This window comes from Enoplosus armatus, chromosome 19 (assembly GCF_043641665.1).
Source record: "Enoplosus armatus isolate fEnoArm2 chromosome 19, fEnoArm2.hap1, whole genome shotgun sequence".
In the NCBI taxonomy this organism is placed as follows: Eukaryota; Metazoa; Chordata; class Actinopteri; order Centrarchiformes; family Enoplosidae; genus Enoplosus; species Enoplosus armatus.
The window spans coordinates 137,280-150,851 of record NC_092198.1 but is presented as its reverse complement, the minus strand read 5'-3'; the positions used below and the strand labels follow the sequence as shown (position 1 = coordinate 150,851).

At 43.4% G+C, this 13,572-nt stretch overlaps 2 protein-coding genes across 3 annotated transcripts in view; one reads left to right on the top strand and one right to left on the bottom strand.

Moving 5' to 3' along the window:
- brf1b (BRF1 general transcription factor IIIB subunit b) overlaps positions 1-13,572 on the bottom strand; it is a 28,693-nt gene that overhangs the window by 736 nt on the left and 14,385 nt on the right. For both annotated transcript variants that reach the window (XM_070926451.1, XM_070926450.1), the window contains 15 exons: positions 13,287-13,460; positions 13,129-13,160; positions 12,982-13,054; positions 6,962-7,111; positions 6,770-6,863; positions 6,290-6,416; positions 6,152-6,191; positions 5,711-5,806; positions 5,323-5,628; positions 5,158-5,219; positions 2,455-2,536; positions 2,176-2,228; positions 1,213-1,505; positions 732-783; positions 362-548 (listed from right to left, as the gene is read on the bottom strand). In XM_070926451.1, coding sequence (XP_070782552.1) covers positions 362-548; positions 732-783; positions 1,213-1,505; positions 2,176-2,228; positions 2,455-2,536; positions 5,158-5,219; positions 5,323-5,628; positions 5,711-5,806; positions 6,152-6,191; positions 6,290-6,416; positions 6,770-6,863; positions 6,962-7,111; positions 12,982-13,054; positions 13,129-13,160; positions 13,287-13,460 — 1,821 coding nt within the window. The remainder of the gene's footprint in view (positions 1-361; positions 549-731; positions 784-1,212; positions 1,506-2,175; positions 2,229-2,454; positions 2,537-5,157; positions 5,220-5,322; positions 5,629-5,710; positions 5,807-6,151; positions 6,192-6,289; positions 6,417-6,769; positions 6,864-6,961; positions 7,112-12,981; positions 13,055-13,128; positions 13,161-13,286; positions 13,461-13,572) is intronic.
- Positions 7,307-12,662, top strand: LOC139302012 (BTB/POZ domain-containing protein 6-B-like). The gene is made up of 5 exons (XM_070925559.1): positions 7,307-7,378; positions 9,276-9,534; positions 10,345-10,435; positions 10,745-10,863; positions 11,403-12,662. Exons 2-5 carry the CDS (start codon positions 9,338-9,340, stop codon positions 12,433-12,435), a joined length of 1,440 nt encoding a protein of 479 aa, XP_070781660.1. The 5' UTR covers positions 7,307-7,378; positions 9,276-9,337; the 3' UTR covers positions 12,436-12,662.

The window sequence follows — 13,572 nt, the reverse complement described above, 5'->3', positions numbered from 1 at the left end:
AGAACAGGAGCCAGAGCCTTCAGCTATCAAGCTCCTCTCCTGTGGAACTGGCTCCCAGTTTGGGTCCGGGAGGCAGACACACTCTCTACTTATAAGAGTAGGCTTAAAACTTTGCTTTTTGATAACACTTATAGTTAGGGCTGGCTCAGGCCTGCCCGGACCAGCCCCTAGTTATGCTGCTATAGGCCTAGACTGAGGGAGATTTCCCATGATGCATTGAGCTCCTCTCTCCTCCTGTCCCTCTCCATCTGGACTCATTCTCATCCATTAACGTTAATTGTACCATGTAGAACACCTGCTGCTCTTTGTATATATTTCATTCCGTCTCTTCAGGTTGAAATCTGATGTCATATTTACTGACCTCCTACAAGCTGCAGAGCGCTGACACACTCCTCCTCCACCTCCTCTTCCTCCTCCTCCTCCTCCTCCTCTTCAACCACAGTGGCAGGAGCAGCCGGGGTGGAGCTGCTGTGTGGTTCAGGATCAGGAGTCGCTTCAGCTGTAGCCTCTGTTGTTATATCTGTTGTCATGGTAACGTAGTTTCTTGCCTGAGAGGTAAAACGAGGAAAAATTAGGAAAAACAAGTTTAAAATAATCATAAATATATACACATACAGTATATATATATATATATATATATATATACACACATACACACTACATATATATGTTTGTACAGCGGGGGGGGGGGGGTGCAGGTGAGACAGGTGGACTCAGGTGTGGACGCTCACCTGTACTGTTGTTTTCTTCTTCTTTGATGTGGAAGACATCAGGAGGCGGACCCTGGGACAAAAGGAGACAACAACAACAACAACTAATAATTAGCGATATCTGTTGATTATCTTCTACATGAATTGATTAATCATTTGGTCTGTAAAACATCAGAAAACTATCAATGACAACACGTCAGAGTCAAATTGACGTCTTCATCAGGATCAGAGGTGAACAGAGACTAACTCAGACCTGCTGGGGGTTCCGGGGTTTGTTACTTTAATAAGCTAATAAATACTCATTCCTGATGACTTCTAGGAGAAAGGAGAAGAAAATGGGACAAAATTGAATTTTAAGGATGTTAGCTAACAATAGACCACATAAATGAACACTTAATTATTAGATTATTAGTGTTCATCTCAGCCTGTTCTTGCCTGCAGTTTAACTAATAAGAATACAGTCGAAAAAACTTCAGGCAAAAATTTTAAAACTTGGTGGTACCTCTTCCCCATGATGCTAGCGTCAGCAGCAAGGTCTCGGTTAGCGTTGCTGGTCTTCCTGCGGCGGCGGTTGAGTTGTTTCCGTGGGGCAGCGGTGGCGTTAGTGTCGGGGGTGTCGGAGGAGACTCTGCTGGGACTGCTGCCTCCCCCACTTCCTGTCCCTCTGCTGTTCAGGTCTCTGAGGACGTCGTAGTTGATCTTACTGGAGATCTTCTTCTTCTCCAACATCCTCTCGATCGCCTCGCCTGCCGTCGACGCCAGGATCTGCTCTTTCCTCTTCTTGGACTTCTTCGGCTGGAAACAGACAGAATTCAATTTAATCATCAATTTAAACTTTATTAAAATTAAACGTTATCTAATTTAAACATCATTTAAACTAAACTTTACTTAATTTAAACTTTATTTAATGTAAACTTTACTTATTCTAAACTATATTTAATAAAAACTTTATCGAATTTAAACTTTATTTTATCTAAACTTTATTTAATCGGTAGTCTCATTGAGACCTGCGAACAAGAAACATTCATAATCAGACAACCAGCAACCAAAAACAACACAAATGAGTCCAGAAAACGAAAATCAACAAATGAATAAAAACAAGAGTCATAAAAAAATCAGATTATAAAACTTTAAAATGAACAAATCTAGTTTGAGGGCAGTTTATTCCATTTTAGATTAGTGCGTACGTATAGAATATCTGAGATTATGTCGTTATTGGATCGTGTCTGTCTGAAGTGATGGATGAACACTGCTGTGATCAGGTGATCAGGTAGAGGGAGCAGAAGGTATATCTTTAATAAATGAAACAGGGACTCAGGATACAGTAAAACTGCAGGTGCTTTAGTAGAGCATCTTATCAAACTATTTTCTAATTAATCAAATTTCCACAGTCGACCTGGGGGCTTTGAGGCCTCTTTGAGATCCTCAAAGAGCCCAAGACCCTCTTCTTCACAAACACACTCACCTTCTCTTTATACGTCCCCTGTTCTTTCTCTTTTTTGATCCTCTCTTCTTTCTCTGTAAACACAAACAGTCAATAATAAATCAATCACATGGACTGTAAATCAGGACAAATGTTTCATATTGATAAATGGATTTAAGTAATAACAGCAGCAATATGCATGCCTGACTCTCTTTAATCCTCTAGTTCTGTGTAAAGTTTGGTTCATAAAAACTGAAGACTGATTGATGATGAAGATGTGGTGGACTTTTGATGTTGATGATGAAGAAGAGTCTTCCTGACCTTTCTGCTCTTTCAGGTATTCTGCGTTCTGTTTCATCCATAGCTCCGTCTTCACTTGAACCTCCTTGTCATTCAGGATGTACTACAGCACACAGAGGACACAATCAGAGTCAAGAAGAAGACACCACATCCTGTGCACACAACCTTTCACAGTAAAAGCAACCTTATTTGTTAATTTGTCCAGATACAACAATGAATCACAAAGAGAAATTAAGCAAAGCTGGCTGGTCCGAGTGATGTCAGAGTCTAATGGCAGTGGGTGCATCTGGGTGGGATGATCCTAAGCTAAGCTAAGACAAGCTACGCTAAGATAAGATACAGTGGCTGAATGAGCTGCACATCTGCCACAGCTCGCTGTAAAGAGGGTGAGAGGGGTTATCCAGGATGGCTGTGATCTTGTCCTTCATCCTCTTCTCCACCACTGTCTCCAGACTGTCCAGTTCCAGCCTGACCACAGAGCTGGCCTTCCTTACCAGCTTATTGAGTGTGCTGGCCTCACCAGCCTTGATGCCACCACCCCAGCACACACACAGGCTACTAAAGACTGGTAGAAGGTCTGCAGGAGCCTGTTGAACACACTGAAGGATGGCTGAATGGATTCCTGATGATGGCGTCAGCGTTGTGAGACCAGTCCAGTTTTTTATTGACTTGGATCCCAATGTGTGAGTCAATCAACCAGCCAATCAATCCACACTCTCCACTTCCTCTCCCTGGATGATAACTGGGACAGGGGGGCTCCTGTTACTCTGGTAGTCCACCACCAGCTCTTTGGTCATGCTGATATTGAGCTTTAGGTGATTGTTGTTGCACCATGTGACGAAGCTCTCTATCAGTCCTCTGTACTCCTCCTCGACATCTTTGTTGATGTATCCAATAATGGAGGAGTCTGAGGTGTAGAGAGTGAAGAGGAATGGCGCCAGTGCAGTTCCATGAGGTGCGCCAGTGTTGCATATCACAACCTCAGAGGCACAGCCATTCACTCTGACATACTGTGGCCGGCCAGTGAGGTGGTCCATTATCTAGGATGCAGTGTTGGGGTGCAGATGCATTGCCAGAAGCTTTTCCCTAGGAGGTAGGGCTGGATGGCGTGAAAGCACTGGAGAAGTCAAAGAACTTGACTGTCACAGGGCTTCCCTGCTTCTCCAGGTGCGAGAGGGCATTGTGTGTCAGGAAGATGATGCATCCTCCACTCTGATGTGTGGCTGGTATGCAAATTGCAGTGGGTCCAGGAGAGCAGTTAGCAGGGTTCTCAGGTGGCGCAGGACTAGCCTCTCACAGGTCTTCATGATGTGACGCAGGTGCCACAGGTCTTTGTTGAGAGCGCTGGGACGTCCTTTCTTTGGCTCTAGAACAATGCAGGAGGTCTTCTAGATGGTGAGATGTTAACAACTACAGCAGTGGCTCCCGTGGAGAGATAGTACAGTGTCAATCCTACTGCCATCAGTATCGGCAGTCAGTTACATGTCCAGGATTACCCCACTTAGCAAGACCTCCTCCTCTCTTCTCACTGCTCTGGTTTTCTCTGTCCGCCTGTATTAGCATGAAGCCGGCTAGTTCAAGCATTTGTCCGGTCCAAGTCTTCATGAAGCAGAGCAAACTCCATTTCCTGTAAGCTTGCTGGCTGTTAACCAAGGCAGTTAGTTCATCCCCATAATGTATCTCAATATGTCCTCTGGTATATGTGCCAAAGGCTTCATGCCGGTAATCCACTAGCTTGTCGCAGGTGTTAGTGACCATTGTCTCCAGGTAAGAAAACTCAAATACCCTCCACCGGTTACACCAGAAATAAAATGTTGCAGTAGTGCAAACAAGCTTACATAAAGTGCTCAAGATTCAAAAGTACAGAAACAAGGAATAGTAGCAAGAGAGCTGCTGCAACAGACCTCTCTGCATCTGGAAGTACCAGTAACTAAAAGGGCTTTATTTTAATGACTTAATGTTATGTCTTTTTAGACATAGAAATTTGATTATTTTACCCCCCAAAAAGAAAGTATTTACATCAAAAATATCTTTCCGCTCCATTTCAACTAGTCATTTTTGTTTTTATCTGTCTGACTACTGTTAATATTCATATTGAGATCAATATGTTGAATTAATTTACAATTTAATATATTTAAATGTGTTTAGAGTCAAATGTTGAGATGGCAGCTATTGAGATCCGCTAAGCTAGTTAGCTTTAGTAGAAGTTTAGCTGTTTCTCCATCATGATTATTTGATGATGATTCCTCCCAAATGCACAACGGAGCGCCACAGTAAATCATTCCTGCCTGTGGCCATCAAACTGTTCAACTCCTCCCTCTGAGTGTCACTGACACTCAGAAGAAAGAGACTGGAAACCTGGACATACTTCACCTGTTCATATACTACCTCATTATTTATTCTTTAAATGTGCCAGTGCAATACATATATGTCATACACAACAGTGCAATACATACTTTCTAATCTTGAATGGGAGCACCGGTACTGTACATTTTCCCCCGGGGATCAATAAAGTATTTCTGATTCTGATGATTAGATGCTGCCTCATTTAATATTATATATAGTATTTAATATTTCTATTTCATGATCATTGTCTATGCAGTGAAACATAGGTCAAAAAATCAGATTCAAGGTCTTTCAAGTTTGACAAAATATGAAGTTACTGTGTTTTGCCTTTGTGGAGCAAAATTGATCAATACAGCAGTGATTGATGAGTGAACTGACCTTTTCAATCTCCTGATCATCAATACCGTCCAGGTCCAGCTCCCCACTCTCTGACTGCTCATCTGTAAAAACACCAAAACAACAGCAGACCATCAGAACACTACAACAGCTGTTTACCACCATGATAATATAATGATGATGTAATAGAAGTGTTTCTGTTCTTACCGTCTGGTTTCTCGCCTGTCTCTGACTCGTCAAAGGTCTGTTGGAGGCTCAGGCTGGTGGCGCTCGGCAGCTTTCCCAGGATGACGGCCAGAGGTGCCGCCTGGCGCTGAGGCCCCGCCCCCTCCTTATCTGGTCCCGCCTCCTGCTTGCTTCCATCTGTCTTCTTGCCCCACCCCTCCTCCTCCTGGATCACCTGACACAGGAAGTCCTGAGTCAGGTGTTGAGCGGCGGCTTGGAGCTCATCTTCTTCGACCTCTGGTTCCTCGGGTTCAGAGGTCGAGGACAAAACCTCTGAGTCCTCGGGATCTGAAAACCAAGAATGTAAGAGTTGTTAAATGTTTTTGTTTCTGTGGTTCAGATATGTTCAGATGGACTTAGCTGTACAGACCGATTTCTTTGGCGTAGGCGGCGTAGATTCCTCTCAATTTGGGTCGGCTCTTTTCCAGCTCGATCTCAATCTCATCTTTATAACAGCTGATCTCTCCTAACAACACAAGATGAAGGGATTGGCTTTATAATGATGTAAATAATTCCCCTAGTATCCTTTATAGTGTCCTAAACAATTCCCCTAGTGCCCTTTATAATGTCCTAAACAATTCGTCAAGTGACCTTTAGTGTCCCCTGAAGTGTCCTAAATGATTTCTTTAGTGCTCTCTGAAGTGCACTAAATGATCTCTTTAGTGCACTCTGAAGTGTCCTAAATGATTCTTTCAGTGTCCTCTGAAGTGTCCTAAATGATCTCTTTAGTGCCCTCTGTAGTGTCCTAAATGATTCCTTTAGTGCCCTCTGAAGTGTCCTAACTGAATCCTTGGGCAGAGTGGGAACTGACCTTCGACATCATCCAGCTTCCTGGCCAGCTCCTGTTCCAGCTGCAGAAGAAGAGGACAGTAAGATGACTGGCTTGGTTATTCATCATTGGTTACCAGTTGTCATCTGTCAGCAGCCAATTAGAGACAGAGGGATCTACCTGTTGCATCTTGGCTTTGTGCTGTGCGGCAATGAAGGAGGGTGGATCACATTCCTGTTCCAGATCTACTCTCATGAACTCGTCAATGGTCAGCTGACTGGTGGGTGTGTCCTCAAACTCTGTTAACCTGCGGGAGGGGGGGAGATGATCACTGTGATCAACTGTCATCTAAAGTGATCTACTGATGTCTATTAAAGTGTACTGTGACCTACTTCAGTCTGCTCTGATCTAATGTGATCTACTGCAGTGTACTGTAATCTACTGACATTAAATTTAATCTGATCTGTAATCTACTCATCTACTGTATTCTACTGTGGTGCTGCAATTTACTGTAATCTACTCACTGTATTCTACTGGGATCTCATGTAATCTACAGAAATTTACTGAGATTTACTGTTATTAAATGCAATCTACTTCAGTCTACTGTAATCTACTGATTGTGATCTATTATGATCTACTATGATCTACCACAGCTCCCACCTCTTCCTCAGAGTGGTCTGGCAGACTTTAACCACACTGATCACGTCCTTCACCGTACGACGAAACTTATGCATCCGAGCTGCTACTAGGAGGGCTGAAGAGGAGGAGAAAGGGGTGGAGGTAGAAGACAGAATGGTAATTATGTGGTTGCTGATGTTTGTTGTTGCCATGCTATCAGCGCCCATGTTGTACCTGCTCCACAGAGTCCGGAGGGTCGGCGTCCAGTGTGCATCCAGTCCCTCTTCATCCTCTGAAGGAGTCGAAGAGCCGTCATGGAAACCTCATGAGTCTTCAGCCCGAACTCCAACATGTGAGCAAACCGAGGGATATACAGACAAGGATCTGAGGAGGAGGAGGAGGGGAGAGGAAAGAGGAGGAGAGAGGGGGGAGGGGAGAGGACATACATATATTTTGTTGAATATATTTTAATGTTATCTTTATATGAACTTTTGTTTTCCCGCGCTCTGTCGCCATCTTGCGGAGCACCTCAGTGAAGGCAGATGTAGCAGCAGTAGGATCTAAAATGGCGTCCAGACTAACGAACAGAGGCTGGTGTCGGAGTGTATTTAACGTTAACGGCAGAACAAATCGCCGCAAGGTGTCTGACAGGTAAAAACACACACCTACACACTCTGACTGCTCCGGTTCATTCGGTTTATTGACGTGGCCGGGCTGCATGATCGGTGTCGGTGAGGTTTAACGGTAACAAGCTAACAACAACAAAGACAGCAATGTGGTTAACGTTAACGGACGTTACCGCAAACACACAGAGTTGTCGGTGCGTGGCGTCAGAACAGCACCTGCCTCTGCTGGTAAAACCGGTGTTACACTGTGTCAGGTAACCCGTAGCTTCTGACATTAAATGGAAACTAATCCGGTCACAGAATCTGGTGTCTGACAGAACAGTGTAACACTGGTGTTGTTTCTCAGTGTGTTTCTCCTCAACCACTGATCTGAGTTAAGACCCCCAGGCCCTCTAAATGTTATTTCTATGTTATTATTGTTAGTGTTCTGATCCATCATAACCAGTTCAGATTACAGTAAACTAATTCAGACCTGCAGGTTACAGTGTGAACCCACACCATTTGATCCCGGACTCAAACAGCATCTTTATAACAAGACTGTGCACAAAGATCAGTACAGGGTCTGATCAACCACAGTCAACCACAGTCACTCTGAACAGCTTTTAATTATCATGGGTGTTCACACTGATATTCAGTCAGTCTGCAGATGTTTGAGTTTCCATTGCAATGGAAACATTTCACAAAGACAACTAAAAAATAAGTGAAACCCTTGTTTGCTTTTTCTTTGATGTTTTATTTCCTGTTAGTAAGAAACTAGGTTTACTGTGACAGTGTAGTACTTTCTGTATAGAGAGTGACAGAACATTCTTCAACAAACTATTTGATTATTGATTAATTGTTTCTGTCATTTTTCAAGTTAAATATTTTCTGTTTCCAGCTTCTGTGATGTTTTGCTGCTTTTCCTTTTCACACATGAAACTAAACTGGATCTCTTTGGGTTTGTTGGTCTGGTCACTGCTGCACTGTAACAAACTGCTGGACATTTCTTCACTAATTTATAACATTTCATTGACTAAATAATCATCAGATTAATTAATAATTAGTGAGTTAGTAAGCAGATGTGAGTCTTTGTATGTCCTTTCTGTGTTCACTTGCTGTCAACTGACCAACCTGTTCATACAGGACATAAAAAAAATCCTGTCATAAACCAGTTTCAGTCCTTGTTCAGTTTAGCCAAACTTTATATGGAGGCTTCAATGGTATCACATGAGTAAATCCTAAATGTATAGTGCTTTAGTGCTTTAACTTGATGTATACTGTTGAAGCTTCATATTAACTTCAGATAAACTTTAGAATATATTTGGACTCCATCACGTCCATTAGAATCACTTTAAGGTCCAGAGGACAGAGAAACTAATTACAGCCAAAAAACTCTTTCAGTCTATAAATGTGAATATTGTTTCAGACTAAGTGATCCTTTAATACAAACAGCTGCTGTGACACCAGTGTGAATAGTTCTTTTCTCCATTTCAGATGATTAACAGGTTTCAAATGAAGTCTGCATCCTACAGAATCATTTAAGGAAACAAACCTGTAAATTTAAACAATATACTTGATAATCATTTGATAATCGATCATAAGTCATTTTTCCAAACAAAAATAGTCAAATTCAGGTTGCAGCCTCTTAAATGTGATATATTTTTGTTTCTCTCAAACTGTTCTGTGTTAATAAAGTAAGTATTTTTGAATTTTGGACATTTGAAAACATTTTAGACTCTGGAAACTTGTGGCAGCCATTTTCTCTACTTTCTGACATTTAGATGGAGATTAATGGAGAAAAGAAACAGTATATTATTGGATAATGGAAATAAGAGCAGAATACAGACAAACAGCATGACATAACTACATATCTGTCTAATGTGCTGGATTTTAATCTGCAATAATCTGGATTAGAATCAGATTAATTTCTGACTCTATGACAGGAAGCAGTCATCATGCTGTGAGGCGGTGACCTCGCTGGCTCTGTGACCAGGAGGAGGAGAAGATGGCGGCTGAACTTTTCTCCACCAGCCTCCCTCATAGTAACGAGGTGGAGGTGAAGAAGAGTTTCATCCAGCCGACTGAACCGGAGCCGCCGGCTGGTAACCACGGCGACGGGAACGACGTTCAGCCGAACATCAACAACAATGACAGAGAGGAGAGAGACGGCTGGCAGGAGACACAGCCCACACTCAGAGAGAGGTCAGCACAATACTCTGCTCTGATTGGACAGCAGGACACTAATACTCAGCTCTGATTGGGCAACAGGAACACACTAATTATTCAGTATTTATTTATCAAATATCAGTTTTAAAGAGGGAGGTAAATATATCATTTTATAAACACTACAGGAGAAATATCTTTATTAAGTAAAATAGAACTAAATTATCTTATCAGGGAAAATTGCATTTGTTTGAGGGAGGTCAGAAACACTTTATTTTACAGGCTTATAATTATTAATAACTTTTGAGTAAGTTTCCCGAAAGAACTCTTTAAAATAGTGTTCAGCTGATACTTTTAATAAATAAATTCCAATTAATTACGAGTGAAACCCAGGAAATATTATCAGTCCCAGCATATCAACTGAACATGTGAAAATGAAAATTCTACATATTTAAGAATATAGTTTCCCATAATAATTGAAGAATGAGTGAATATTTCTTTTAAAGACATTCTTCTGGAAATAAAACACTTTCAATCCGACACAACTTAGTAAACCCTAATAACTGTCTCACAGCATTGTCTCTGTTTGCTCTGCAGTTCTTTCCAGGAAATTATTAGGAAATAATAATCCTGTAAAATAAAGAGTTTGTGGGAGGTCCATCAGATGGTCCAATCTAAATGATTAATGTTGTTGCTGCTGAGGATGGACGGTGTCGTATGTTGGACAGATTGAAAACCCTTTTGATGCAAATTTGTGGTTTTGAGAAGTATCAATTATTTTATAAAGTTTTTTTATTTATTTATTTTTTATAAAGTACATTGTGTTTATCTGTTGTTGTTTCCCTGCAGAAATGCTCTGATGTTCAACAACGAGCAGATGGCTGATGTTCACTTCATCGTCGGCCCTCCAGGAGAAACTCAGAGAGTTCCTGCTCATAAGGTATAAAGAGCCGGGTCCACACCGAACCTGCACTCATCTGCTCTGACCTGGACTCACCCGGACTGACCTGATCTGACTCACTTACAATCATCTGTACTGACCTGGACTCACCTGTACTGACCTGATCTGACCTGTGTCTCAGTATTCTCTAAATAAAATGTTGTTTGTTGTGTTCTTGCAGGTTTCAGATAAAAAAAAGAAGTGCAGCATGTGACACGAGTTATGTGAATGTGTTTTGGGCCTCTAATTTTATCTTCAGTAGACCTCTGGGTTCACACTTCTGATTGGTTCCCTGTTTCTGTGTTTCAGTACGTCCTGGCAGTGGGCAGCTCTGTGTTTGGAGCCATGTTTTATGGAGATCTGGCTGAGGGACAATCTGAGATCCAGATCCCTGATGTGGAGCCGGCTGCTTTCCTCCTTCTGTTAAAGTGAGTCCAGTTTGGAGACGGGTTTATGGCCAGAGGTTTATCTTCTGCTCGAACACAATCTGCTTGTCAAGGAGGTTCTAAACATTATAGTCTTTGGGCAGATGCTTTACTCCAGGACCATTCAAAACACGAACAGGGGTAACCAGGGATAAAACCTCCGACCTTATGAATAACGGACAACCCACTCTACCACCTGAGCTACAGCTGCCCCTCCAGTAGTCCTCTGGGGTATCCAAAAGTGCCAGCGTTCTAAATGGGAGTCTCAGTGGTCCATTAGGGAGGTCCAGGGTACATTAAGGACTCAAGTGTCCCACAGATGGTTCCAGTGGTCCTTGATAGGATCCCAGGGGCTGATGGGATCAATAAGTGTCAAAAGGCTGAACTACCAGACAACAGAATTAAAATCTGCAAGGAAGTGCCCAATTCTCCTCAGAGTAATTTGAATGTCTTTAGTCTGTGCAAATTAGTCAAGTACAAATACTCATATATGATGTATGTTGTTGACAAATGTCCTGATCCTGCGGTGTGCTCTGTCTCAGGTACATGTACAGTGATGAGATCGACTTGGAGGCTGACACTGTGCTAGCCACACTCTATGCTGCTAAGAAGTACATTGTTCCTGCTCTGGCGAAGGCCTGCGTCACCTTCCTGGAGACAAGTCTGGAGGCAAAGAACGCCTGTGTCCTGTTGTCTCAGAGCCGGCTGTTCGAGGAGCCAGAGCTGACGCAGCGCTGCTGGGAGGTGATTGACGCACAAGCTGAACTCGCTCTGCGAGCTGAGGGCTTCTGTGAGATCGACCTGCCCACGCTGGAGATCATCCTGCAGAGAGAATCACTCAACGTCCGTGAGGTTGTAATCTTCCAGGCTGTGCTGAGCTGGGCAGCGGCTGAGTGTCGACGTCAAGGCTTGGAGGTGATCCCCATGAATCAGCGGGTGGTTTTGGGTAAGGCTCTGTACCTGGTCCGGATCCCCTCCATGACGCTGCAGGATTTTGCAGATGGGGCTGCACAGTCGGACGTCCTAACACTAAAAGAGACTCATGATGTCTTCCTGTGGTTCACTGCCTCCAGCAAACCCAGACTGGAATTTCCTCTGGTGAAGCGGGCCGGCCTGGCGCCGCAGAGGTGCCACCGCTTCCAGTCCTCTGCCTACCGCAGCAACCAGTGGCGCTACAGAGGGCGCTGTGACAGCATCCAGTTTGCAGTGGACCGGAGGATCTTCATTGCTGGACTCTGTCTGTATGGGTCGAGTGGCGGGAAGGCAGAGTACAGCGTGAAGATCGAACTGAAGAGGCAGGGAACCATTCTGGCCCAGAACCTCACCAAGTTTCTGTCAGATGGCTCGAGCAGCACCTTCTCTGTGTGGTTTGAACACCCGGTTCAGGTGGAACAGGACACCTTCTACACGGTCAGTGCCGTCCTGGACGGAAATGAGCTGAGTTACTTTGGTCAAGAGGGGATGACCGAGGTGCAGTGTGGGAAAGTGACCTTCCAGTTCCAGTGTTCATCAGACAGTACCAACGGAACTGGTGTGCAAGGGGGGCAGATCCCTGAATTGGTCTTCTACTGCTGAACCAGAACCTGACTGACTCAAGTACTCCATGCCTTTAATCAGTCAAAAAACATGTCAGAGTGAGTAACGAGCTGCAGAGACAGGAGCTCTGATTCTGACAGACAGACCACTGCAGTAAACTGGAAGCTGATTGGCTGTCGCAGTAGAACTGGAGGCTAATTGGTGTGTCTGTGCTTCTTAAAGTAAATAATGACTGAACATTAAAGTTTAAGTGACTGAAACTAAAATTGTGTTGTTGCTTCTTCGAAGTTTCTTCTTCTACGAACAAGTTTATTAGTGGCAGGAGTTTGTGAAGGAAATGTTGGCTGTAGTATCCTACACCTGTCACCAAATGTTACTACAGAGCAGGATTTTTACAGCTTGAGCCTGTGTGTAGGTGACAGAGTGGGAAAATGTAGTTCTGTAAATGCACCTGCCTAACCTTAACTACCTGCTTGATTTCATGTGAATACCTCGCACAATTCAGACTTGTTCTGGAAATACTTGTGTCTGACAGTTTAAATGAAGTTTAGTTTTACAGTAAATAAAGCGAATAAAAGTTCTCACCGATGGCGGGAGCGTTGATGCAGAGCTCTCGAGCCAACAGCAGGAAGGTTTTTCCCAGGATGTAAACGTTCACCTGAACACATGAAACTAAAAGTTACAACTGCACTGAGTCTACTGAGAGCGCAGGTCTCTGAAGGTCAGTCGTACCTGCAGCAGGTCACTCAGGTCCAGCAACATGTCTGAAACACAGTTCAGGAAAACCAGCAGAACTTCTGGAGGTCAAAAGTCACAATGAGGTCCAGACTGACAACATGAGATAAAATTACACACAGTATGTCAGAGTGTGTCACTGGTTGTTAGGATACGTGGCGTCCCCTCAGTGCGACACACCAGGTATAGGCATGCTGCGATGACGTGCTCTGTCTTGCGTCCTCTCGTCAGGTGTTTACTCACGACCATCTTGAAGAAGTTGAAGGCTGTGTCCAAACAGTGCTGGTTCAACTGCAGCTGACTGCCCAGCTGCTGGATCTGACGCTTACCTGGAGACACAAACACCTGATTATTACCTGGAGACAAACGGAGCTCATTCGTTCTGTTTGAGTGAATTTATCATTGTTCACTTTATTAAAATTAAAACATTAAAGAGGTAAA

Excerpts from the sequence above, each read along its gene's own strand:
- LOC139302012 (XM_070925559.1), top strand. The coding sequence starts at position 9,338 with ATGGCGGCTGAACTTTTCTCCACCAGCCTCCCTCATAGTAACGAGGTG. Across the intron at positions 9,535-10,344 it reads CAGCCCACACTCAGAGAGAG|AAATGCTCTGATGTTCAACA; the intron begins GTCAGCACAATA and ends GTTTCCCTGCAG. Across the intron at positions 10,864-11,402 it reads GCTTTCCTCCTTCTGTTAAA|GTACATGTACAGTGATGAGA; the intron begins GTGAGTCCAGTT and ends GCTCTGTCTCAG.